The 27,311-nt window shown below is 44.4% G+C and overlaps 1 protein-coding gene across 8 annotated transcripts in view; it reads right to left on the bottom strand.

Moving 5' to 3' along the window:
- Positions 1–27,311, bottom strand: part of ENTPD1 (ectonucleoside triphosphate diphosphohydrolase 1) — a 103,830-nt gene that overhangs the window by 34,777 nt on the left and 41,742 nt on the right. The window contains exon 1 of one of the 8 annotated variants that reach the window (XM_072131416.1): positions 26,233–26,774. The exons of 3 other annotated variants lie outside the window; for them this stretch is intronic. In XM_072131416.1, coding sequence (XP_071987517.1) covers positions 26,233–26,248 — 16 coding nt within the window. In that variant the 5' untranslated portion in view covers positions 26,249–26,774. Of the gene's footprint in view, positions 1–10,511; positions 10,671–18,971; positions 19,143–23,160; positions 23,184–26,232; positions 26,775–27,311 lie in introns of those variants that run through there. 4 more of the 8 variants (XM_072131422.1, XM_072131417.1, XM_072131415.1 and 1 more) reach the window with 4 other exon arrangements.

Raw genomic sequence — 27,311 nt, 5'->3', positions numbered from 1 at the left:
TGTCCCTGCTGTGACCAGCGCCTGAGCTCTTTGCTGTCCTGCTGTGACCAGCGCCTGAGCTCTCTGCTGTCCCTGCTGTGACCAGCGCCTGAGCTCTCTGCTGTCCCTGCTGTGACCAGCGCCTGAGCTCTCTGCTGTCCCTGCTGTGACCAGCGCCTGAGCTCTCTGCTGTCCCTGCTGTGACCAGCGCCTGAGCTCTCTGCTGTCCCTGCTGTGACCAGCGCCTGAGCTCTCTGCTGTCCCTGCTGTGACCAGCGCCTGAGCTCTCTGCTGTCCCTGCTGTGACCAGCCCCTGAGCTCTCTGCTGTCCCTGCTGTGACCAGCGCCTGAGATCTCTGCTGTCCCTACTGTGACCAGCGCCTGAGCTCTCTGCTGTCCCTACTGTGACCAGCGCCTGAGCTCTCTGCTGTCCCTACTGAGACCAGCGCCTGAGCTCTCTGCTGTCCCTACTGTGACCAGCGCCTGAGCTCTCTGCTGTCCCTGCTGTGACCAGCGCCTGAGCTCTCTGCTGTCCCTGCTGTGACCAGCGCCTGAGCTCTTTGCTGTCCTGCTGTGACCAGCGCCTGAGCTCTCTGCTGTCCCTGCTGTGACCAGCGCCTGAGCTCTCTGCTGTCCCTGCTGTGACCAGCGCCTGAGCTCTCTGCTGTCCCTGCTGTGACCAGCGCCTGAGCTCTCTGCTGTCCCTGCTGTGACCAGCGCCTGAGCTCTCTGCTGTCCCTGCTGTGACCAGCGCCTGAGCTCTCTGCTGTCCCTACTGTGACCAGCGCCTGAGCTCTCTGCTGTCCCTGCTGTGACCAGCGCCTGAGCTCCGCTATTCCACAGATTAATCTTGTGATTAAACCTTGTTTTCTCCAGACGGAGACAGCACCCTCTCGTCTTTTGATGTAATTTAATGTACCATTGATATATTTATATAAATTCATCATGTCCCCTCTTACTCGTCTCTTCTCCAGGCTAAATAATTCTAGTTGTTTTAATCTTCCCTCATCACTGGGACTCTCCATACCCCTTATCATTTTTGTGTCCCCCCTTCTTTTTATGGACCGGTGCCCAGAACTGGACGGCATATTCCAGGTGAGGCCGAACCAATGCCTTGTACAGTGTAATGTTACATCCCTATCACGAGAGTCCAGACCACTGCTGATACATGACAAGATCCTGCGGCTTTACAGGCAGCTGACTGACTCCACCAGAATAATCTTGATTTTGACTAATATATCAGATCATTTTATACCTCTATTATATGCAGTCTGTTAGGGTAAGGCACATGAGGTCCTTGCCTACGGGCAGCTTTTCGGGTGCAAGCAGTGTCCTTCTAGATCATAAACAATTACCGGAGAACATTGTTTGCCTACTGGCACTGAAAATCCATTTTTAGTGGTGAGATCATTTGACATGAGTAATATCGAGTCATTAGATGCAATCACTCCGCCTCTTCTATGTTTTAGGGTAGACGATGAGTTGGGGCTTGATTCCTAGTGCACTTTTGTAACTCCCCCCCCCCCCCCCCCAGATTTCCATAAGATGAAGAGAACAATCTCTTGGTGCGCACATGGAATTACAAACCTCAGGAATGTGCTGCAGACAGAAGGGAACGGAGGAGGATGCGCGCCGACGCAGTAATGAGACTTGCTGACAAAGCCGTGACGGAGCCCGGGACACCTGCACGACCCAGTACAGGCTGCAAGCATTAGTCACAGGTCATTGCTGTACAAGGGATGAGATCACTTTATCCTAATTAAAGGTTGTATGGAAAAAAATAATAAAGGATGCTGACATAAATTACACCCCTTTATCTGCCAAATTCTAGTCGATGATACAGACAGGCTTAAAGGGCAGCATCATGCAAAGTCCCAACTGGGCCCTAACACTTAATAAGACATCAGAATTGTGACACATGGGTAAAATTAGCATCGCATCTCATGATTGTGAATGTGCTCACGTTGCGACGCAGGAGTTGTCGTGATTGTAACAAAATTCTGAGTCATGGACTTGTTGGTCGCAACTTTACCACATAGCAGTAAGGTCCGAGTCTAAATGGTACACGGGAGGTAGGAAGACCCTGATAGAGCAAGTTATGGCTCTGAGCAGTGCAAATGCTCGGCTTGTACCTTCCTTCTCTCCTACTTGGCCTGCAACACCCCTGCCAGTGCAAGGGTTAACAGGTGTTGGGAAACTCCAAATCCTCCTCCATAACAAAGGGTTACTCTGTAAGAGTGATCAACTCACCGAGGGCCTCCAGTGTGGAATCATGGTACTGCAGCTGTAAGTCTCTGCCTGTGAAGGTACCATTGACCAATAGAATGCCCTGTACCATTGTAATGGGAAAAGCAAGCTGGTTGGATAAAGGAGCTGGCAGCTCACAAGGGGAGGTTATAAAGCCCATTGTGGGTGGGAAGTTCCAGGCCTTCTAGAGAGAGAGAGAGAGAGGTGTGGCATGCTGCCCTGACACCTTGGCCTGTCAGGAGACCAGGCCCAAAGCAGAGCTCCACCATCAGGACTCTGCTCCTACCCTGCTGCTGAAGCAGCTTACTCTACCTACCTACCCAAGCCTGAAGCTGTTTATCCAGACTATACATAATTTCCTGAGGACCAAAGATCCAACCATCCAGCTCTACCCAGCTGAAGTTTTGCTGCTATTGTGGCCGTTGCCCATAAACAACAGTAAGTTATGCTTTAGTAAATGTGCCTCTGAGTGATCCCTGGATCAGGCTGTAAACCACCAAGGGTGTCCCAGTCTCCATCACCAGGGATCCCTATCTACACATCGGGGTTGAAACCTACACTTTTAGCCTCTCCCTCCATTTTCTTGCACACACCACCTGCTGGAGACCTGACAGGCTATGGACGAGGCCTCCGCTACCGATGCAAAGCCCCATGATCATTGACGTGCCTAGGACGCCCTAGTCAGCCACTCAGCTACTCAGGACCCTGGCTTCCTCCAGCCAACAAAAAAGGCTAGGCCCTGGTGGGGGATGTTGCAGACCCCAGGGGCACGGATCAAGCCCCCAGTTCTTCCAATAGGTTTTAAAGACAGAGCACCATCTATCAACTAGTTACAATGTATTCTTTGGATGCACTAAACATGCACTATGGATGGTCCCTTTAAGCTACACACACACACACATTTGTGCACACAATGTGCTATTCATGTCTATTCTGTTAAAGGAGAAGTGTCCTCATTAGAAGAGGGAAGTGGTTACATTGCACAAAGCTGGTTAGTAACTCACTGTCATGGTTCAGGTAATTTTGCAAGACAAATTTATTTCTGCTGATATAAAGTCCATCACTCAGCAGTGGAAAACATTCAAGACAATCTTCCCAGAAATGGTTATTCCACCAAATATTCCCAGAAATGGATATTCCACAGGGTCAGACTCTGCAGTGCTCAGAGAAATGTAAAAAAATCCTATGAGCTACATCTTAGACTGTATAAGCCTCAGTTTACATGCTAAATGTCCTAGTTCATGAGATTATCAGGGGCATTTTTTAATTTGGGTGCAGGGGGCTGCTGGAACCGTGCTATATTTTTCAGTGGGATGTAAGTTTGTTGTGCAAGGGATTAATGAATTGGCGCACGGACTAAAAGGTTTAGAACTCCCTAGACTTGCTTTAAGCTGCTCAAAATTTGCGCCACACACCGAGTCAGAAAAATAGAGGCGCCAGAAAAATGTTGAATTCACAAGCGGCAGCATAATTTTGCGCCCAAAAAAATAACAAGTTGAGAGCGACAGCAAACACCAGCAAGTTTTGCTTTTGAAAGGCCATAATAAATGACCCCCTATATTACTAAAAAGACTGTGGAAGCTTTGCCAGGAATAAAGCTTCTGCATTCTAAGAATGTGGCTACACAGCTTAGTCTTGCACAGTTACATGACTTCTGCAAGGACAGACAAGGCCAAACCGGAAGATGTCTGACCATGATGCAGAGCGGCAGAACCAGCTCCATAACAAATTGTGCTATAAGTGTAATAAAGAATATTCCCACATTTAGGAACGTTGTGATACCTGTTCTGGTGCCCCCGTTGTTAGGTGGCAGTAAATATTTGGAGTGCGCTTTTCCTTCTTGGAGGCCCACCCTTTCCTAACCAGGTCCAGTTACCGTTCACTGTGAATGTTTTTCGGGCAGAATGCAGCTGAAATTGGCAACAGTCAGGGAAAAAGAACATTTCCATTCTTAGTTTACTACGAAGGAAAGGGATAGTTTGACTCCCAGGAGCATCATCAGTGTCCTGTGCACAAAGCGAAGCCTTGACCCAGCACCACTATTACCGAGGACACGGCTTTCATGTCCCTGCGGTTTGCAGTTTTACACCGAGACACTGGAGACTTAGACTTCCAAGTTTATGACAATGGATAGACACATCCTCAAGAGGCTTTGAAGGTTAAAACATACAAACTGCACTGACATCAAAGAAATGAAGCTCTTGTTAAACAAGTGAGAGACAGACAGACATCCCCATGTAAGGAGATGGATGAAGAGCAGCGTCGCCAAACACTCATACTGGAACGCGTTAAAGGGGATCGCGCCTGTTTTAGTAAATATGAACAATTTCCATTAAAAGGATTTGGACGATATATACATGGATGGGGGATTGGCTGCGATGCCAAATTCCATCTTGTCCTGAACTAGCTGGAAGTTCTGTAGCAGGAGGTCAGGACCAAACCGGCCCCTTGTTGACTTCAATGGAGTCTAATTGTCAGGATTCAGGGATAGTGGACCTACTGGACCACCGCAAACGATGACGTAAGCCGACACCTGGGAGCGGAGTCTAAGTGGCGCCCAGTTTTCACCAGAGCCGCCTCAAAGCTGGTTGAACTTGCTGCGGCAGGGTACCACCAGGCCAAGGCGAATTACAGAATCGTAGAGCAGAACTGTGGCCGTGGACAGGCAGGAGGTCAGGACAGGCAGCACAGGATCAAAGTCGGGATGTAGCAGAAGGTCAGGGCAGGCAGCAAAGGTTCGGAGTGAGGAACGGAGCAGGAGGTCACAACGGGAATCACGCAGGCAGAGTAGGAACGCTTTCTCAAAGGCACAAAGATCCGGCAGGGAACACGTGAAGGGGCTGGCAATTTATCAGGGATGGCGGCCGGCCAGCGCCAATTATCAGCGGGGATCACCGATGGGGCAAAGAAAGGTAAGTGAGGCTGCAGACTGGCTCCGGGGGCACACTGGTGCGCCTGCGACCTGGGACATTGGTTGCAGGAGCACCCGTGACAGTACACTACACTACATGTTCCTGGATCTGTCTCAAAGGCACTTAGGGTCGGGAAGTAAGAGTTCTCCTTAAAGAAACTTTGTAAATTAAGGCCGCCTTGTAGGAGTGTGGAGACTTTTAGCCATGGATGCTCCACTAGGGGATTCTGGGAAAACATGCAAAAAAGTTTTCCAGGATGGGATAAGAAAAAACTCTTACTTCCCGACCCTAGTCACAAGCCTCTCCGCAGCCAAACCAGCTCCCTGCACTGTGCTGAAGAGACCCAACCATGACGAAACAGCGCTGTGTACAACTGGGAATCTGTTACTTCTGGAATAGATGAACCTGTTTGGTCTTAATCCCACATCATGTCATTAGGCTTCCTGAAGGTCATGCTTGATAGTAAGGGAGCTGCATTACAAGGTAGCGTGGTTTTCCTTACCCCATCCCAGGAAAACGTATTTGCATATTTTCTTGCAGGCACTTAGGGTAGACACATCCGCCTCTTCTAAAATGCACCCGGACATCACAATTTCACACAAATACGTTATATCTTTATGTGTAACTATATGTCAGCATATATTAGATAAGGGGGACCTGACGTATTTGGAGAGAGGGTGAAATACGGAGACGGTGAAATGTAGTCACAAGGGACGGAGCGGGAGGATTTCTTACAGATGTAACACACTTGCTGTTTATGGAGCTTGTAAAAGATCAAGGGGAAAGGAGATTTATATAGGTGATCATGACACTGCATGAAGGTCGTGGAGCTGCACGGGGCCGGGGTCTTTGTAATATCATTACAAACTTTTAGAAGCAACAATGGCCTTTGAAATTTGAAAATCTGAAATTTCCATGTAACAGCTATTATAGAAAATAATCCTGAAATCCCACAGCGTTCACTAAGCCAAATAACTAACGATACAAAGTTTGTCTAGGAACAGTCTCCACTCAGCACTCACACTGTTTAAATATTACAGGAAGTTTTTACAATGCCCCTGCCTACAGATATGAAGTCAGGACCCATAGTGGTCAAAGTGGGGCTTATTTACTAGGGGTCCGCGGAATGCACTTTCGTCGGGTTTTGGAAATTTTCGGGATTTGCGCCCCTGGGACAGCTATTTAGAAGGGAATTGTGTTGCACGCGATCAGATTTTGGCGCAATTGCGCCGGCATTCATGCAACAGAAACTGGGGGGGGGGGTGCCCAAAGTATTCGGACTGAGCGCGGGATTTTACTCTAAAATTGTGTCACAAGACATGCACTTACATGCACCGAGAAGAAGGTGAACTCTGTTGGACCTGGGCGGAGAGCGACACATGCAGGAAATCGGGAACACGATCTAAGTGAATGCGCAGGACGGGTAAGTAAATGTGCCCCAGTGTATTTTACCACATGATTATTAGAAGAAGGATATTCTCAAAGGGAACCTGTCAGCAGATTTTACCCCATTAAACTACCAGCCCCTTTATGTATGAAATGTGAAATATCACCTATTTACCTATAAAGAATCTTCTCCAAAATCATTTGAAAATGAGCAGAGAACAGTCATATTTGCCTGAAATGAGTCTAGTTTAGAGGCTGCAGGGGGTGTCACTTCAGATGCCCCCATCTTTGGTTCGGTAATAACTAGAAACATCTTTAATATAAAAACAAAAACATAAGAATCTCATCTTTCAAGCTTTCTACAGAATCGGAGATACAGACAGACATAGCTGGAAAAGCAAACTGCAGATAAAAGATCCGATTTAAATCCTTTCGCTATGTATTTTTGTCGGTATCTCGGACTCTGTAGCTCACATAAATAATCAAAAGCATGTTCTAGGTACTGGAGCTAGGGACATCTGAAATTACACTCTTCCTGCAGCCTCTAAACTTGACTCATCTCATTCAAATATGACTCGTCTCTGCTTTGAGGGGAGATTTTTTTTTGTAGGTAAACGGGGGATTTCACATAAAAGAGGGAATTCTAGAAAGGACATTTCATACCCTGCCTGAGGGGACTATTAGTTTAATAAGGTAAAATCTGGTGACAGGTTCCCTTTAAATCCTAAAAGCCTCAATAACAATCTTCTTCATGACGTGCATAGACCCTGGTACATAGAGGTGGCGGACATCTGGAGTGTAATAGGTTGCAGACTTTCCCGTTTTTATTTTGCATTTATTGAATGAGAACTTAGTAAGAAATTATGCAACACACAAATTGCAAAACTAAAAACTACCCAATCCACATGTGTGCAGATGACTGTCAGACGCATGACATAACATGGGGAAATCATTCCTGCACCAGACATTGAATGGCAAAGATATAACGAGATCCAGGGCCCGAATGTGACGACCAGATGAATCTCCGGGGAAAACATTCCAAATAGCGGGAAAAGGTGAATAAACAAGTCATGGACATGGTTTATGTGTTTAGGTTATCGTCGTAAATCATCGGCCTGCAGCACATGGAGAGGTTTAGGTTTTTGTCACAACAGAGGTAAAATGATGTAGTTTAACCTATTCCTGACTGCCGTAGGGCTATATACATCCTATACAGCCCTATGGCAGATAGCAGTGTATAGATGTCATGATAGTGGCACACTACAGCTATGTCTTCTGAACTGTAACACCTTGAAACACAGTTCTGGTGCCATTTAAAGAGGAGAATCTCCCCTCTGATCAGTAATGAAATGTGTATTTACAAACTTCCCAAATGTTACTTTAACAGCGGATATCTCCAGCTCTTTAAAATTACACCAGGACTGTGTTTCTAGGTGCCACGGTTCAGAAGATATAGCCATTTGAAATGATTTGCCTTCCAGCTTGTCCAGCTGAAGGCAGAATGGAGCAGGAGCTGCAGGGCTGACTATCTGTAGAAGTACCTGCACCCTCTGCCTGTGTCGCTGAACCTGGGGACGGGTGACGAATTTAAAAAAAAAAAAAAAGAAATTTACTGGGAAAAATCTCAAAACCTTATTTTTTTTAAATTTGTAGTTGTTAGCTAAAAACAACATGACAAAAGTCACACATGACATGAAACAAAAAAATCTAAGTAAACCTTTCTGTGATGTGATTCCAAACATATTGTCATTTAAATAAACTTGGATTTTAGGCGCCAATGAACCTCGGTCATGACACTCATTCTATATTCAAGCATCTAATACTGTGGGATCATTGGAAACAGGTGAGCACAGCACTGGGTTATCTCCAATACTCTCACTCTATATTCAAGTATCTAACATTGTGGAATCATCGTAAATAGCTGAGCACAGCACTGGGGTATCTCTGACACTCTCATTCTATATTCCAACATCTAATGCTATGGGTTCATTGGAAATAGCCGAGCACAGCACTGGGGTATCTCTGACACTCTCATTCTATATTCCAACATCTAATGCTATGGGTTCATTGGAAATAGCCGAGCACAGCACTGGGGTATCTCTGACAATTTCATTCTATATTCCAACATCTAATGCTATGGGTTCATTGGAAATAGCCGAGCACAGCACTGGGGTATCTCTGACAATTTCATTCTATATTCCAACATCTAATTCTATGGGTTCATTGGAAATAGCTGAGCACAGCACTGGGGTATCTCTGACAATTTCATTCTATATTCCAACATCTAATGCTATGGGTTCATTGGAAATAGCCGAGCACAGCACTGGGGTATCTCTGACAATTTCATTCTATATTCCAACATCTAATGCTATGGGTTCATTGGAAATAGCTGAGCACAGCACTGGGTTATCTCAAATACTCGTATTCTATATTCAAGTATCTAACATTATGGAATCATCGTAAATAGCCGAGCACAGCACTGGGGTATCTCCGAAACTCTTATTCTATATTCAAGTATCTAACACTATGGGATCATCGAAAATAGCCGAGCGCAGCACTGGGGTATCTCTGACTCTCATTCTTTGTCTATGAGAGTGCAGGAGATATCCAAACGCTGTGCTCAGTTATTCACAACACTTCTATAGTGTTAGATGTGTTATCTTATCCTATGTTAGTGTGAACTGGACCCTGGTTCTCATAATTGCTGAGGGTCCATTCTCATGATCTCATGAAACCATGTAGTTCTCCAAGAAGTTTACACAAACCCATGAGCTATGTCTTAGACTCTAGCAGCCTCAGTTGGCACGCTAAATGTTCAAGTTCATGTGAGAATGGTTATAAAAGGTATCCAGGAAAAAGCTTCTTCTTTCTAAGAGCAGGGCTACACAGCTCAGTTTCGAGCTGCAATTTTCCGACATGGAGGGGTAGGATGCATCCTCTGTCAGCTGCTCCATCAATTTGGGACCCGGGTTCTGTTCTTCTGTAGAGGTGATAACAATAATACTTGGTACAACCTCTGTAAGAATCACAATGCATCCTTCTACATAAGAGAGTGATACCAGGACATGATGAGGTCACATCGCAGCCACGCAGAAAGCTCAGGGCCTTGGCTACTGATTGTCGGCAGTTTATGGGAGAAATTGGTCATTAAACCCCAAGTGACTATTTGGCCGGATAAAAATCCTGCAGCTGCAGAAGCTAAAGTGTCAGCGAAAGCCTGAGGCTCCTGAGATAGATCAGCAGAGACATTGGAAATGAATAGTCCCATCATGGGAAGAAGAGGGGAGCGAGGGAGCACTTTGTCTCTCTGAAAGCTACAAGGTGCAAAGCAAAAGCTTCCTATAGCTGATCACCTAATGCAGGGGTGCAATGCGCGGCTGCCCTAATAATCGCATCTGTATATAGCATTGGACAGCTGCAGTAAGTGACTATATCCCATCTGGGATTCTAGAATTCAGAATGACCGATTACATAGCAATAGGAAACATTTCATAGATGTTGCTTCACTGATTCTAAGGCAACTAGAATTTTTTCAGAATTTAACTTCTAAGCTACAGCCATAAACACATCAAAATACCAGAATCGTTATCTAGTGCGGCAGGTTTACTCATCTTTTCTAATTTGTCTCACTATGTGCCTGATTTCTTAGTGTCTGATGAATCTTTAGATTGTTTCGTAGTCTTAGTTCAAGTTTAGTGTAAGTTTACACCACTAGGGGGAGCTCCATGCATACAATGCATACATTAAGCTCAACAATACTAAAAAAATATTTACTAAGCACCTTTTTTTTTCAATTAGTGGTAGTTGTAGACGTAGACATAAATTTGAATGCTTTAAAAGGGAACCTGTCATCATGGAGGTAATTTTTACCTAAAGACAAGCCTATGAATCTTCATTTCAAAAATGCCTTTGTCAGGCATTGAATAAATGCATAATAAATGCAAAATGAATAAATCCAGTACTTTCCAATCAATTATTTTACATTACCTGACTCCCTGCCAGCAGTGTGTGGTGAGTCCCAGGGGAAAGGGTGGGCCAGAGTTCAGATGGCATAAGTCATCCCTCCTCATCATTCATGGCCCTCCCTGCTGCTCTCCCCTGCGCCCTGAGTGAGCAGGAGTGACTGAGGAGAAAATGATTTGTTGCGTTTGAACCGCGGGTGAGTCATGTAATGTAAAAAAGAAAAAAAAATGTATTAAAAAAACACTGTATTTATTCATATTGCTGACAAATGACCATGCCAGAGGGTATTGGAACCTTTCTTGGGGTAAAAATGATGACAGGTTCCCTTTAAGCTGAATCACACAAGCATAATACCCTCCTATGGCTTCAGATCGCATTCTGGCTGTAGATATGATGACCTGAACTAGAAGCTTAGTTTGGGTCTTTGATACAGTAAATTGGGTTCGGTCACAGGTGACCCCGCGAACCATGTCACATATCACGGTCACAACCGTGCCCCTCTCTGTGGCGCTGCCCCTGCTCCAAACTCACCTCTCCACGCTCCTGCTCCTGTCCTGACTGGCCCGCGCTCGTCCCTGCTCCCTAGGGGGCGCGCATGCCGGCACTCAAAGATTTAAGGGGCCAGCGCACCACTGATTAGCATTGACACTTTCCGGTTTCCTTAAAGGCCGGCTGTTCCCAGGATTCCCTGTCGGAACTTTGAGCTACATAGCCATAGTGAAAGCTTCCTGTGCTCCATACGTTGTTCCTTGTTCCTGCTCTGCTGAACTCCTGTTGTGACCTCAGATCTGACCTTTGACTTCTGCATCTCTGCTGTCTGCCTGTGCCTGACCATGAACCTGGACTCCAATTCTGTACCGCGACCTTGGCTGTCACCGCGGGCTAGTCGCTCCTGTGGAACGACCTGGTGGCACCCTGACGCAGCAAGACCATCCTGCTTTGCGGCAGGCTCTGGTGCAGACCGGGTGCCACTTAGATTCCGGTCCCAGGTTTCGGCTAGTACCATCTGCCGCGGTGGTCCAGTGGGTCCACCCCGAATCCTGACAGGTTCATTAGCCCAGTGGGCAGGAAAGGATTTGTGGCTTCAATTTAAACAGTATAACAGAGATGTATGCTCAACAATCTGGATGCCATCTGGTCTGTGCTTCCTTGTCATACAGGAAATAACTGCTCATCCAATCACTGGCTGCAGGGGTGACTTAGATCAACCAGTGACTGGTCAAGTCCTGGCAGGGAGTACGCTAGGTACTGTAATGTAGGTAGGCGACTTTGCTCTGTGATTTTGGAAAAACTTTGATGGCACTCGATATTTATAAAAATCAAATTATTAAAATAACTTGGCACAAAGGTTTCATATGGAATGTTCTATAAAACAATAGCCTGCTACAGACCACCTGGAAGGTTCAGAGCTGATTTTTGTGAAGAGATACAACATTTTAGGTAATGTGCTGAACTTTATGCAATGAGAAAACAGACTCTGCTCATCAACACCTAAACCTCATCCCAGATGTGCATCAGCAGTGAGCTCAGCAATGTCAGGTTTTCTTTGATGCCTCAGGGTTCGGCTGGTTTGCAAATCACTGTAAAAGAAATACATTCCGAGTTGTATCAGGAAACCCGAGGGCAGAACGTCATCGCATCTGACTGATCAGGAGATCAGAAGAGGTGGGTCATAGGGACAAGGATGCAAACCGCAAGTAATGAAAACCAGAGGAAAAATACTGTCATCCACAAACGCCAAACAGAGACTGATGACCTCAGTGCTGTAACAATGCAGCAAGACCTTACCCAAATCTTAAAGGAACACACTGGATACAAACCACATATTGGATATTATTTCCTAACCACAGAATAGGGTAACAAGGTCACTGGTGAGGGTCCGTGTGCTGTGACCTGCATGATCCCCAGCAATCCAGAGGATGGAGGTCCCGCTCTCACTAATGGTTCCCACACTCCCATAATACTGAATGGAGCAGCAGGACACATTTTCCTCTCCACCATTTGTCACTGGTCACATTGTTATCCCTTAGGGCTCTATCACTTTCACTTTTTTTTCGCTGCGTTTTACCCACGTAACGGAAAATAGCGCCCAAAGTCAAAAATGACACTTTCTAGCCATTTTGAAAAATATAAGAAAAATCAATAAAAAGTGATCAAAAGGTCACACAGTCCTAAAAAATTATAGCAATGAAAACGCCATAAAAAGTCACAAATCATGACAGCAGCCACAGCTCCGTACACCAAAGTATGAAAAAGTTATTGGCGCCAGAAGATGGCAAAATGAAAAAAAAAAAAAAAATTGTACAGGAGGTTTTAATTTTTGTAAATGTATGAAAACATTATAAAACCTATACAAATTTTGTATCCCCGTGATCGTATTGACCCAATGAATGAAGTAGACATGTCATTTGTGGCGCACAGTGAAAGCTGTAAAATCCAAGCCCACAAGAAAACGGTGCAAATGCGTTTTTTTCACCATTTTCAGTGCATTTAGAATTTTTGTCCTGCTTCCCAGTACGTGCCATGGAATATTCAATACCGTCACAATGAAGTGCAATTTGCTACGCAAAAAAAAAAAAAGCCTTTACAGAGCTCTTAATGTGGAAAAATAAAAAAGTTATAGATTTTTGAAGGTGGGGAGTGAAAAATGGAAGTGAAAAAAACTAAAAAGGGCCAGGTCGTTGAGGGGTTAAGATCAGATAATGAAAGGGCAGCCAAATGAACGGACTCAATTCCCAGTCATCTGATTGACACCATTACTCCTTACATAGGAGAAACTATAATATATACAGGCAGTCCCCGGGTTACATACAAGATAGGGTCTGGAGGTTTGTTCTTAAGTTGAATTTGTATGTAAGTCGAAACTGTATATTTTATAATGGAAGTTCTAGACAATTTTTTTTCTTTTGCCCCAGTGACAATTGGAGTTTCAAAATTTTTGGTGTAATTGGACCAAGGATTATCAATAAAGCTTCATTACAGACACCTTACAGCTGATCATTGCAGCCTGGGACTATAGTAACATCCAGAGAGGTCACCAGAGGTCACATGGGGCAGAGGGGTCCGTCTGTAACTAGGGGTCGTCTGTAAGTCGGGTGTCCTTAAGTAGGGGACCGCCTGTAATATATAATTTCCATGATGTGAAGGTTTGCTCTGTCGGGAGCATCTCGATGTGTCTTCCAGTATTTGATGTGGCCCACCAGGACACATGAGCATCTTATGTGGTCCATACATTGTTACCAATAATATACAGGCAGTCCCCGGGTTACATACAAGATAGGTTCTGTAGGTTTGTTCTTAAGTTGAATTTGTATGTAAGTCGGAACTGTATATTTTATCATTGTAATCCCAGCCAGAACTTTTTTGGTCTCTGTGACAATTGGATTTTAAAAATGTTGGGTTGTCATGAGAACCAGGAATAACACTAAAGCTTCATTACAGACGCCTGTGATAACTGTTATAGCTGATCATTGTAGCCTAGGACTAAAGTAGAATAAATTACCAGTATCCAGAGGTCCGTTTGTAACTAGGGGTCGTATGTAAGTCGAGTGTTCTTAAGTAGGGGACCGCCTGTATCCACATTTATACAATGAACCTGTAAAGGACTTTGGTAAATCATTAGCAGGTAATGAGTCTCCCTCTCACCTACATACCTCTTATAATAGCTCAGGGTAGGTTCATTTTAATGACCATTTAGTATAACCTCGGGTTCACAGCTATGTACATGTACAATCAATAAGCAACACTCTTAGGCCCCCATTCTTATTATATTACATCTTTTTCAACTCTATTCTCCTTTTTATATAGACGTGAGAAGAACCTGATCACATAACATGGTTCATCAACCTTCTGCACTGTTCCCTAAAATCACAATAAAACAGTCAAAAGATAATAATAAAGCTAATAAAAAGTGAAGACCAAGTCAGACCCGCCTTCACTCTGCATCTTCTAGTACTAGACTCAGATACCACCGGGTGAGATCATGCAGGAGTATCTACCAAATATAGCATGAAGAATCCCTCACTGAGATACTGTATAAGGTATAAGGACCTTGACATTTCCTGTTTCTCTCGTTTGTATCACACAAGCAATCTAGATAGACGAGAAGCATTGGAACAATCGCAGAAAAGACCGACTGGTTTAGAAAACCCATTTTCTTGTCCCCCATTAGTAAAGTTGGAGTTAATAGAAAGGTAACTCGCTCAAGATCTTTAAGCATCAGTCAAAAGCAGAGTGACCCTAAACTTTGGAGGACTGTACATGCATTCATGCATCCATTACTTTAAAGGGAACCTGTCACCAGGCACCTCATTTTCACAGATGACAAGCCCATTACTCCTGCATTGCAAATATGTCTTTCTGCTTTGTCTAAGCTTTTACATTGCAATATACCGTAATTGTGTGTTATAACTTACCTATATCCTGACAGAATCCTCTGTGTGGTCCCAGCTGTTGGGCTTTGGTTTGGATGCATTTCAAAAACAACATGTGACTTGTTTGTGCTGCTCACTCATCACCTCTCAGCCCCCCACCTTTGTGCTCCTGTACAGCTCCTCCCTCCTGAAAAGCCTGGTGAGATGCGAGAGAGGAGCTGTATAGGAACACAAAGGTGGGGGCTGAGAACTGAGGAGTCTGCAGCACAGGCAAGTCACATGTTGTTTTTTGAAATGCATCCAAACCAAATCCCAACCCCTGGGACTACACAGAGGATTCTGTCAGGGTGTAAATAAGTTGGTAAGTAATGCAAATGCTTAGAGAAAGCAGAAAGGGAGATTTGCATTGCAGCTGTAATGGGCTTCTACAATCTGTTTTTAGCGAAAATGAGATCCCTGGTGATAGGTTCCCTTTAATTTGAACTGTGTAATGCCACATTTGACCTGTGGTGACGCTGCAGGCAAACAGAACACCTGCTAATGGGTTTCTCTGCAGATTGCAGGTGATCAATGACACCCTGAGCTCAGCACCTGTAGGGGATAAGGGCCCCCGATCCTATAAATATACTTTAAGCTATCAGCAAATGACATGTGTGGGATCTTCTTCTATTTCCCTAGACTCTTTTATGACTACAATTACTACACTTTCATAAGAGGTCTAGATATTTAGCATTTAACACGTTGAGTAAATCCAAAAGTGACAAATAGAACCTGAAATGTCACCAGAATGTCACCTCCCTTCCCCCCACGCACTTCTCGGTAGCCTGTATGAAGCGAGTTTGGAGTGTCCCTCACTGGTCTAGTCTGCTGCAGCGTGGTGTAAGTAGTGTGTGCAAAGATTATGCAATGAAAGAGAACCTCTCACCACGTTCACTAACCTCAACTCTTTCCATCCTCTACTGGACATTGTTCAACTAATTTCATCCTATGTGTAATTTTTTCTGTAGCACCCAAAGTTCTGGAGAAGCGAGTCCAATGCTTCCTTCTCCAGCCCAGGACCAACATTTGACAGTAGAGAGGCTAATTAGCATATATGCTGAATAGTTTAGGCACCCAATATTTAGGCTCTCTACTGTCAGATGGGTGGTCCTGATGATAGAGATCCAAATGTGATGACATTGATTTCTTGGGAATGGTGGGGACTAAGGAGGAAATTCCTACTAAGTCAGAAGCAGCAGAGCACCTATTTAAGGATTCTTCAAGATTCTCTACGGTGGCCTGTACAAATATTATAGACTCTACATATCTGGAATTCACTTCCTACAAGTGGTACTGCAATCAAGCTTTTCGGAGAATGGAGGATCTGTCCCTTCTGTCTGCAGTTTCAGAAGAAGGACCTTCAAAGGTCCTGAAATCGCTGCTATGTACATATGTATTGAGAGCCAATTGAGTATTAAATTTAGTAGGTGGTTGTGCAGTCATGGGCCCCCTAGAAGGGTTGGGCCCCGTGCTACTGCCCAAACCCCCCATATTATAATCCACTACTGATGGGGACCACAAGGCTACCACTCCACAGCCTATCCACAAACCAATTTTATCTGACCCAACCTTTTAGATAGTGGTTGACCAACTTATCATAGTGGTATGAGATGATCATCTTGACCTTGTATAGCGGTTTCTTGGTTCTACTCCGGTGGAAGGTGTCTGGCACATTTTGGATGTAACATCTTACTCCTCCATCATTATAAGCACGAGTACTCAATCATCCCAAGTATACATGTGATGTATATATACACATATATACATATATATATATATATATATATATATATATATATACATACATATATATATATATATATATATATATATATATATATATATACACACATGAGATACAGAGGCCGTTAATTGGAAGAGCATTCACCCATTCACATTGAATGGTCCAGTAGAAACATGTGGGTAAAGCTGATACATACAGCGGGTACGGAAAGTATCCAGAGCCCTTCAAATTTTAAAATATTTGTTTAATTGCAGCCAATTGGTAAGATCTAAAAAGTTGTTTTTTTTTTGCTCATTAATGTGCCCCCATCTTTTGACAGAAATATAGATATTTTTGCCCATTTCCTTCTGATCCCCCTTGAGATGGTTCTACTCCTTCATTGGAGGCCAGTTGTATTTAATTAAACTGTTTGGACTTGACAAGAAAAGGTTCACACCTGTTTATGCAAGACCTCTCAGCTCACAGTGCATGTCAGAGCACATGAGAATCATGAGGTCTAAGGAACTGCTAAAGGAACTCAGAGACAAAATTGTGGCAAGGCACAGATCTGACCAAGGTTAAAAAAGAATTTCTGCAGCACTCAAGAGCACAATGGCCACCACAATCCTTATGTAGTTTGGGATGACCACAACTCTTCCTCAACCTGGCTGTCCAGCCAAAACATGCAATCGTAGGAGAAAAGCCGCATACACTGTGCAAAACACATGAATGACTCCCAGACTATGAGAAATAAGATTCTCTGCTCTGATGAGATGAAGATTTTTAACGAACTTTTTGGTGACAATTCTAAGCAGTGGAAAAAACCAGGCGCTGCTCATCACCTGCCAAATACAATCCCAGCAGTGACACATAAGGGTCAGCATCATGCTAAGAGGAAGGGGGGCAGGACCACTGGTTGTAATGGATGGAAAGATGAATGTGGCCAAGTACAGAAATATCCTGGATGAAAACCTCTTCCAAAGCCTCTGGACAAGCTAAAATACCACAGCAAAGGCTTCAGAACATCTCTGTGACCATTCCTGAGCCCAGACCTAAACCCAATGCAGCATCTCTGCAGAGACTGGAAAATGTCTCCACCATAGTCACCATCCAACCTGAGGGAACTGGAGAGGATCTGCAAGGAAGAGGCAGAGGATCCCCAAATCCAGGGGGGAGGAACTTGTAGCATCTTCCCAAGAAGACTCCTAGCTGCACCAGCTCCAAAGCCAAATACTCATCACCGGGGGCCAAAATACTCATCACCGGGGGCCGAATACTAATCACTGGGGGCCAAATACTCATCACTGGGGGCCAAATACTCATCACCGGGGGCCAAATACTCATCACCGGGGGCCAAATACTCATCACCGGGGGCCAAAATACTCATCACCGGGGGCCGAATACTCATCACCGGGGCCGAATACTAATCACTGGGGGCCAAATACTCATCACCAGGGGCAGAATACTCATCACCTGGGGCAGAATACTCATCACTCAGGGCTAAATACTCATCACCGGGGGCCAAATACTCATCACCAGGGGCAGAATACTCATCACCTGGGGCAGAATACTCATCACCTGGGGCCGAATACTCATCACCTGGGGCCGAATACTCATCACCTGGGGCCGAATACTCATCACCTGGGGCCGAATACTCATCACCTGGGGCCAAATACTCATCACCGGGGGCCAAATACTCATCACCGGGGGCCAAATACTCATCACCGGGGGCCAAACACTAATCACTGGGGGCCAAATACTCATCACCAGGGGCCAAGTACTCATCACCAGGGGCCGAATACTCATCACCTGGGGCCGAATACTCATCACCGGGGGCCAAATACTCATCACCGGGGGTCAAATACTCATCACCAGGGGCAGAATACTCATCACCTGGGGCAGAATACTCATCACCTGGGGCCGAATACTCATCACCTGGGGCCGAATACTCATCACCTGGGGCCGAATACTCATCACCGGGGGCCAAATACTCATCACCTGGGGCCGAATACTCTTCACCAGGGGCCGAATACTCATCACTCGGGGCTAAATACTCATCACCCGGGGCTGAATACTTTCCGTACCCGCTGTATGGAATTTGTACGGACTCTCTTAGTTTGTTGCTGCAATCACCAAGTACAGACTGGAAGCTCTGCCCCATCACTCTATGACCTTATTGTAGGACACAATTGTGCATGTAGTTAGTTCTTAATGTGAAAAACGGAAGGAAGACAAAATAGTGACTCTTGTGCCATCATGACTTCCTTATTCTACTCTCTCAATAAACAACATCATAGAGCAACTAACACCAGCACAAGTGTTACTCATCAGATATCTACGTCTACTTACATATCCCCAGCACTACGTCCTTCATTACTCACATCTCATCTCCCGGATTGCAGGTGCTCAGTCTGTATGTCCATGTTTTATGGCAATCTGTCTGCTGGCACGTGCAGCGCACCACATACCATTCACATTAGGAGGTAACTGAAGCTAAAGGACAACAACCAGTGACTGAAATGAAGACAGACAAGTCCCGAGCGAGGAATGTGAAAGAGTCATGACAACTTCCTCCATTATCCAATAGCATCTTGTATATATAAACTGTATACAGAATGTAAAAAGGCAACATAAAAGAGGTAAAATGTATCAAGAATTTCTATCCAAAATGAAATGTAATAAGAATTACAGAATTCTGAGTCATCCTCGTGCGTCCTCATTAGTTTCCTACTCAGCTATTTATGGATTATCTTGTTATCCCACGCGAGGTGCTGGGTAATATGGCCAACATGTACAGTGCCCATATGAGAAGCCGCCCATCGAGGGTATAACAAGCATCCCTGTGCGGCATATACATCATGCTGTTTAATCATTGATGTAGGGATCAGGAGGCTCAGCAATGCTATAGGTCATTATTGTCGACCACTGATTAGAGCGGCCTACAAAGGCTAATGGTAGACATTTTAAAGGGAATCTGTCAGCAGTTTAACCATACAAAGCTGCAGACAGTATAAGGTTTTGGACCTGGAGAGCTGTGTCAGCATATAATAATAATAATTCTTTATTTATATAGCGCACACAGATTTTGCAGCGTTGCACAAAGCATGGCAAATTGGTCCCTGTCCCCATGGGGCTCACAATCTAAACAACTTAACATCTTTGCAGATGTTGACCTGGATGCTACCCACTCAGCCACCGTGCTGCCCTAGGAGTAACACAACTGTGAAAAGTAAAGTTATAATCCAGCTCTTCCAGCCTGAAGAGCTTTCTGCTCTCTGTGCTCCACAGCCCCTCCCCTCTGCTAGAAGGAGGAGCTGTATCAGGATTTGGTTGGATACTCAGTCACTCTGCAGAGGGGTTGTAGAATAGTTCACTGCAAAGAGCAGAAAGCTCTTCAGGCTCTTCAGACCCACCCAGAGCACTTAGAGGAGCTGCACATCTGGATAAAGTAAATGTCACTTTTCACTGTCCTGCTGCTACTTACTATATATACACAAAGGTATGAGTAGCTAACACTGTCTGCAGTTTATTATGAAAACAGATGATGGATTCCCTTTCAGATTCTTTCCAGGGCCACTTACAGTTCTCAATCTACTGCTGTAGACCCACAAGTTAAATAACCATATTCTCAGCAGGAATGCCCCCTGCTGCTTGTGTCTTATTCATTCTTTAAAAAAATTGACTTTGGGAATCCCTGGAACTGTTTATGGACCTTGCTGGTCCTGGTATTCAAGTGACGTCACTCGAATCAGGTGAGTCGCGGCATACAGGGGGTTTTTGCCACTGGCCGGGGCATCCTCCTGTTAGCTACAGGAACAAACTGCTACCCAAAAGAGCTTCACTATCTAACCCGGAGGATATGGTAATCCAGCAAAGGCATCGTTATAGAAAGACAGCGGAGACCGTTTGTCCACTATAGGAAGAGCAACTGGGATCGTCTTATCTCCTGAAACAGGTTCCCGAGCATTCACTTTGTTTGTATCGTGTTTTTGAACTGCAAACACTATCTACACCTTTACATCATAGGGGCTCAGGTGTTGTAGGTATTACCATCATACAGACATATATACTCCCAGTGGCCACTACATACAAACGTACGGGTTACCTTACAGCTATATCCAATACCCACTTTGCAATCCTTTAACACAAACTTGTATCTCTTTATACTTATGGGTGGTAGAATGCCACTTATTGGATAATTATACATCCCTCCAGTCAGCGCAGGCGTCTACAAATTTTTTGGGTCAACGTATTCATTCTTACCCCATCACACAAGAAGATATCCTAAAACATCAACCCCTTACAACAAGGTTATGCCCATAACATGCCCATAACTTAGTCACCTGGAGAAATGTTTCCAGAGAAACCATCAAAATGGCCAAGGGATAACTATGCACAACTGTTCCAGCCGTTGTCATTCCCTGCAGAGCATAGTTACATAGCTACCACAAGTGTTTTTGAGGTTTACAAGGCGCTCCCTTGGGGTATACGCTGTTTTTCCTGTAGGCTCCTGAGACAGAGGTCACATCTAGAATTACAGCTACAAAAACATATCACAGCGGGGAGAGCGCAGTCTCTATACATCAAAGAAAGGCCTGTGCACAACTTACCAATCATCCTTCCTACTCGCAGCACGTGCACGAGAGATGCTCTGTACCTACAAGAGTTTTATGTAAACCATGAGTTGTGTCATTCCACAAACACCGGGCATACCTGTAGTACGTCCAATGCTTCCGCTTATCCTGATCACATGGCTCTCCAATTTGCTCCATGGCTTTAAGTATAAGGTCTGGATGAACTCAATTGTGACATTGCTGACTTTCCCGGTGGACACTGCTACTCATCCCCCACCACTTGCTCCAGGACCAGGCTGCCAACAGCTCAATGTGCCCCTAGAAAATCACAGCTTATCCCTAAACATTATAGATTTGTAGGCTGATAGTGCCCTGTTTAGGTGTTTTGACCTCCTACTGTCTTATCTGTGTTCCTGACCTCAGCTTATATATGACTCCATCTCTCATCTGTGTTCCTGATCTATTGACACTGACCTGACCTGGAAACTGTACTGCCGACCTTGTTCTGTACTTTATATCTGCTAGAACTCCACCTGTCCAGACATAAGCTTGTTTCTGACCATTCTCTGCCTTACCCGCTGCCCAGACTTTGGCTTGTTTCTGACCATTCTCTGCCTGACCTGCTGCCCAGACCTCTGCGTATTTTTGACCATTCTTTACCTGACCCACCGCCCAAACTTTGGCTTGCTTCTGACTATCCTCTGCCTGACCCACTGCCCAGACCTTGGCTTGTTTCTGACCATTCTCTGCCTGATCCGCTGTCCAGAAATCGACTTGTTTCTGACCATTCTCTGTCTGACACACTGCCCAGACCTCGACTTGTTCCTGACCATTCTATGACTGACAGGCTGCCCTGACCTCGGCTTGTTCCTGACCATTCTGATTGTTCCACTGCCCAGACCCCGGCTTGTTTCTGACCTTTCTATGACTGACAGGCTGCCCTGACCTCGGCTTGTTCCTGACCATTCTATGACTGACACGCTGCCCTGACCTCGGCTTGTTCCTGACCATTCTGATTGTTCCACTGCCCAGACCCTGGCTTGTTCCTGACCATTCTATGACTGACACACTGCCCAGACCTCGACTTGTTCCTGACCATTCTATGACTGACACACTGCCCAGACCTCGACTTGTTCCTGACCATTCTATGACTGACACGCTGCCCAGACCATGGCTTGTTTCTGACTTGTTCCTGACCATTCTATGACTGACACACTGCCCAGACTTCGACTTGCTCCTGACCATTCTAATTGTTCCACTGCCCAGACCCCGGCTTGTTTCTGACTTGTTTCTGACCATTCTACAACTGACACGCTGCCCTGACCTCAGCTTGCTTCTGACCATTCTCTGTCTGCCCCCTTTGAGACCTTGGCTTGTTTTTGACCATTCACTGCCTGACCCCTTGATGCTTTGCGTAGATGCCTCCTGATCCCCTGAGACAACCTACACCAGGACTACTCTGCTAGGTTGAGCCTTGAAACCTTGACACAGACAAGTCCAGACTCTTGTACAGGGGTTAAGGGTCAGTTGTTTAATACCTTTAGGAATAATAGTATAGAGTACAAAGAAGTATCACTGTTACATGGTTGTCAAAGCGGTTTCATTAGAGGACGCTCAGTTGTGGGCACCCAAGGCTCACATATTTTTAATCCATGTTGACAAACCCTTAGAACAGCTTCTTTGAACAAAATGCTAAAAAAAGTTACTAGTCTTGGAGAACCTGTGCTTCAATGGGTCACCGCTGCTTTGGTAGCAGAATGTGTAATTTATTACATTATTATTTGCGTGTTTTTATTTAGTCTTATGTTGTCTCATCTCAATTTGGAAAAAAAATTCTATGAAAAAAAAGCACTTCAATGTCTGCTTACAGTAACACTCCTACTGCCTTCAGTGTTGGTCAAGCTTGTGGTTCACCTACGGTATTTACAAGACGAGACACTGACAAAAGCACGTACAAGACCTACCACAAAACTCCACTGCACAGTCATTCAGCTCTTGTGGGAACCTTTCAGAGCTTTACTAGGGCACCCGATAGATCTCCGGTCAGGATGCAAAGCGCGGTAATCATAGCCCCCAAGTGCATTTCTATTTTCCTCTATTGTGGTCACCATTTAGATATATTTCTGCATTCCGGTTAAATATAAAGGGGTGTTCATCCTGAGCCTCCTGGTGCAGAAATATAATAACACACTGCAAATAAAATATCTGGGGCAGATTGGGGTCTGGTAAGGGGATGTATTTGTTGTAGGAGGGTAGGTTATCAATGACTGTTTTCTACTGGGTAGATCAGTGTTATCTTGCAGTGCAGCAAGGTCGTATCTTTTTGAAAAACATAACTTGTAGCAATCCCCCAAGGCCGGCGGTCAGCCCCCCTCCCCCGCTCACTATTCAGAGGTGGCAGTCACACATGCACACGGGTGACATGCCACACATTGTAGACTCCTGCCTGATCTATGTAGACGGGTTGTGTTTGTACATCCAATACAAAAAAAAACTAAACAAACAAACTCCAGCGAAGAGAAACACCTGACACAAAGAGGCTAAAAAACATATAGTAACAAGAGAGAACACAAAGTAACAGGGGCGCGGAGAATCCAGACTCAGCAGATTCCTTCTGCATTCATGCTGCATAGGTTATCCTACAGGTCAGGACCTCAAAATATTGGGCAAAAATGTTTATGATCTCGGTTATGTGAAGTTCTTCAGATTACCTGTTATTCAGCTATCACAAGAATTCATGGGGGGAGATATGTACAATATGTCAGTCTTATTTCCTATAGAAGGGCCTCGGCTCCCAGCATCACAGTCACCTTTTGTAGCCTTTCTCTCAGCCGGGCTACAAAAACATAATAATAGTACAGGATAGGGAGGAAGAGGTTCCTAACATCCAAGGCGATTATGATTTGGAGAGTGTTCAGTCCAGGAAAACAACCTACATATGGACCATATTTTCCAGAATACAGGCATGTGAAACCGGCCTCAAACCCCGTCTAGACATAGCAATCATCTGGACACACTAAAAGGGGATGTCCGGAGGGGGAAAAAACATGGATGCTTTCTTCCAAAACAGCTACTCTCAATGTATAGTACACGCTATAGCTCCACTGATCTGCAATAGCGCCATAAACTATGGTCAGGTGTGGTGCTTTTTTGGGGAAGAAAACAGACATGTTTTTTAAACTCAGACCTATAGTCCTCCATTCAGTTGAGTATTGTTCTTATATCTATATGATGCTAATAAAGTAGTGTAAATACATCCTACGGCTCCATAGGATGTATAGTACAAACATGTCACCTTGTCTTTGACCAGAGCATCCATATGTATGGAGTCCGAGATACTTTGTACCCCCAAAATACTTAATGAATTTACTTTCTATTACTATTAGCCTGGGTCTATATGTGAGCACTTATAGGGGTTGTCTCATCATACAATATCACAGACTTTGGCAGCATATCCCTAATTTCCAGCTTCCATGTGTCCAACTACTGTGACCCCATTGATAAGAAGAATGAAGGGGCAGCGGGGCTAGAAAAAGACCCCCAGGAGGTCTGATTTTTGGGCACAATATGATCCCTGACATCTGTCTACACATTATGGGAGTGTAGGTTGATGAAGGGGTAATAAGTTATGCGTAGATGTCTAGTACTATAAGTATTGTTACTGAACGCTGTAAGCAGCATTGTTAGACTTATGGCTACTGATAAAAGGCATGGTAAAAGTAATACTTCTAGATACAAGTCTGGCTGCTGGGGGTTGTTGTTTCTCAACACAATTATGGCAAATGTAATAGAACAAATAGAGAAGAAAGTTACAGTTATGCTAGTAACCACATAGGACATCACAGCAAAGATTACACGCTTTCCTAGTAAGTAAATACAGTCCAATACATACAAGTCACAGCGCTAGTCATGTTCCTCTCAATAATATACATACTATAAGCCATAACTATGGATATTATATATACTATAGAAGCTCCAAATGGAATAAATTATATTACATATGAGTCATTTGTAGTACGCATTCAGCTCATATGTACTATACAAGCTCCAATAATTAATAAGCCCATCGCAGGCCGAGTTATTACAGGATAATATTATATGTACTAAACTAGCACCATAAATACAAACTGCAGTACATAGAGGTCATAATACTATATCCAGATACACAGAGATCATATTATATTGTATGCAATATACAAGATCCAGTAAGAAATAAACTACAATACATAGAAGTCATAATACTATAATTAGGCATCCAATATTATATGTGGAATACATGCAGTTCGCATAATATTCTATGTACTGCACAAGCTCTGGAAACAAATTAGCAACATTACACAGTCATAATATTATATATGTTCCATACTAAGGGTCATTCTATTATATGTACTATACAAGTTCCAGTACCAGATACACTGTCTATAATACATAGAAGTCATAATACTATATGTACATGCCCAGGGGTCTTATAATATTGTATGTACTATACAAGCTCCAGTACCAGATACACTACAATACATAGAAGTAATATATATATATTCAGTCATCTAATATTATATGTGGAATACATGCAGTTCACATAATATTCTATGTACTGCACAAGCTCTGGAAACAAATTAGCAACATTACACAGTTATAATATTATATATGTTCCATACTAAGGGTCATTCCATTATATGTACTATACAAGTTCCAGTAGTATGTGGGAGGTAAATCTAAATAAGGAAAACTTACAGATATCCCAATATTACAATGAAAGTCCTTACTGCTGGATACAATATACCTACACTAGACATGGTAGAAGCAATACTTCTTGTAAACCTGGAGACCATATGGTTACTATGAGACTGCTTGTGGTACAGAATTCATTGAAAACTTTTCCCAGCAGCAGTAACAGTATCCACTGGCTTCACGACAAAAAGGTTTGAATGAAACAATGTATCCCATGCACAATAAAAGTTCAGCTCTGCGGTGATCTCTCCATTCCATGGCAGCAAGGGTTAAAAACTTGGAGAGAGAACAGAGCTAGCACTCACCCTTTGGTTCTTCCATCAGCTCTGCTGCTCCTTGCTCAGCCTGTGCCTGCTGCAGTCTCACTGAGAGATGCACATGAGACTTGCCTATTTAACGGTGCATGCATGTGGGTGGACTCAGAATTTTTTTCTCTCCATGGAAGATCCCAGTTGACAGGAGGTCAGTGTCTCTGGAGGATGGAGAGGACACAGGGGCCTGGCTGCTGCTGGAGCTCGGGATTCCTCTAGGATGGATAGGAGCTAGTGGAGGCAGCCCATGTCTTCAGCTTGTACAGCAGCAGAGCCCAGTCCCCTGCAATAATAAGAGCCCTGGGCTGCAGACAGAGGGGGTCATTATTCATCCTCTACAAGCAGCTCCACACAGGAAAGAAGACATATGTGAGAAGAGAGAGGGAGAAGGAGAGAGAGAGGGAATATGCCCTGTTCTTAAAGAGCCAGTCCCTGCCCTACATGCAGTACAATGCAGCCTCTCAGTGTGTGCTCAGCCACCAGATCACCTTCCATGTGCAGGACTGATTGGTATTACTGGGCTATAGCAGCAGCTCCTGCCTCTGTCCCTGCTACATGATGGATCTCATGCCATGCAAAAGTCATGTAGGATGAATGGGGTTGGCACGAGATAAATGCATCTAATTATTAGGTGTGGTTATATCTGCTGAGGTTTAACTGGGGTGAGACATCTCATTCCGATATAAGATGATATAGCCAATGACTGGATCCTGCTAATTGTTAACCTGAGCCTGTGAGTACGTCCCAATCTAGCTGACGGACGACTGTCTTTGCATCTATTACAATGATATTTTGCAATGCCGCATGGATCATACCAACCAGTTTAGTCAATCACTCGCCGAACAGGATCAATAGGGTCCGTACGTTGTTTTGGTGCCTCAGGATGACAGGAACATCATCCCAAAAATAACATCCGGCTTTTATTTATACGTTACATAAAAAAGGTAACAACAATATATAAACATGATTTTAAAAACAAGCTACGCGTTTTGTGTCCGGTCAGCCAAGTGCAGCTTCTAGGGACCAAAACAATGGGGCTTATTTACTAAGGCTCGTTGATCGCACTTTCGTCG

This window comes from Engystomops pustulosus, chromosome 11 (genome assembly GCF_040894005.1).
Source record: "Engystomops pustulosus chromosome 11, aEngPut4.maternal, whole genome shotgun sequence".
NCBI classification, from domain to species: Eukaryota; Metazoa; Chordata; class Amphibia; order Anura; family Leptodactylidae; genus Engystomops; species Engystomops pustulosus.
This window is presented reverse-complemented; position numbering and strand designations above follow the sequence as displayed.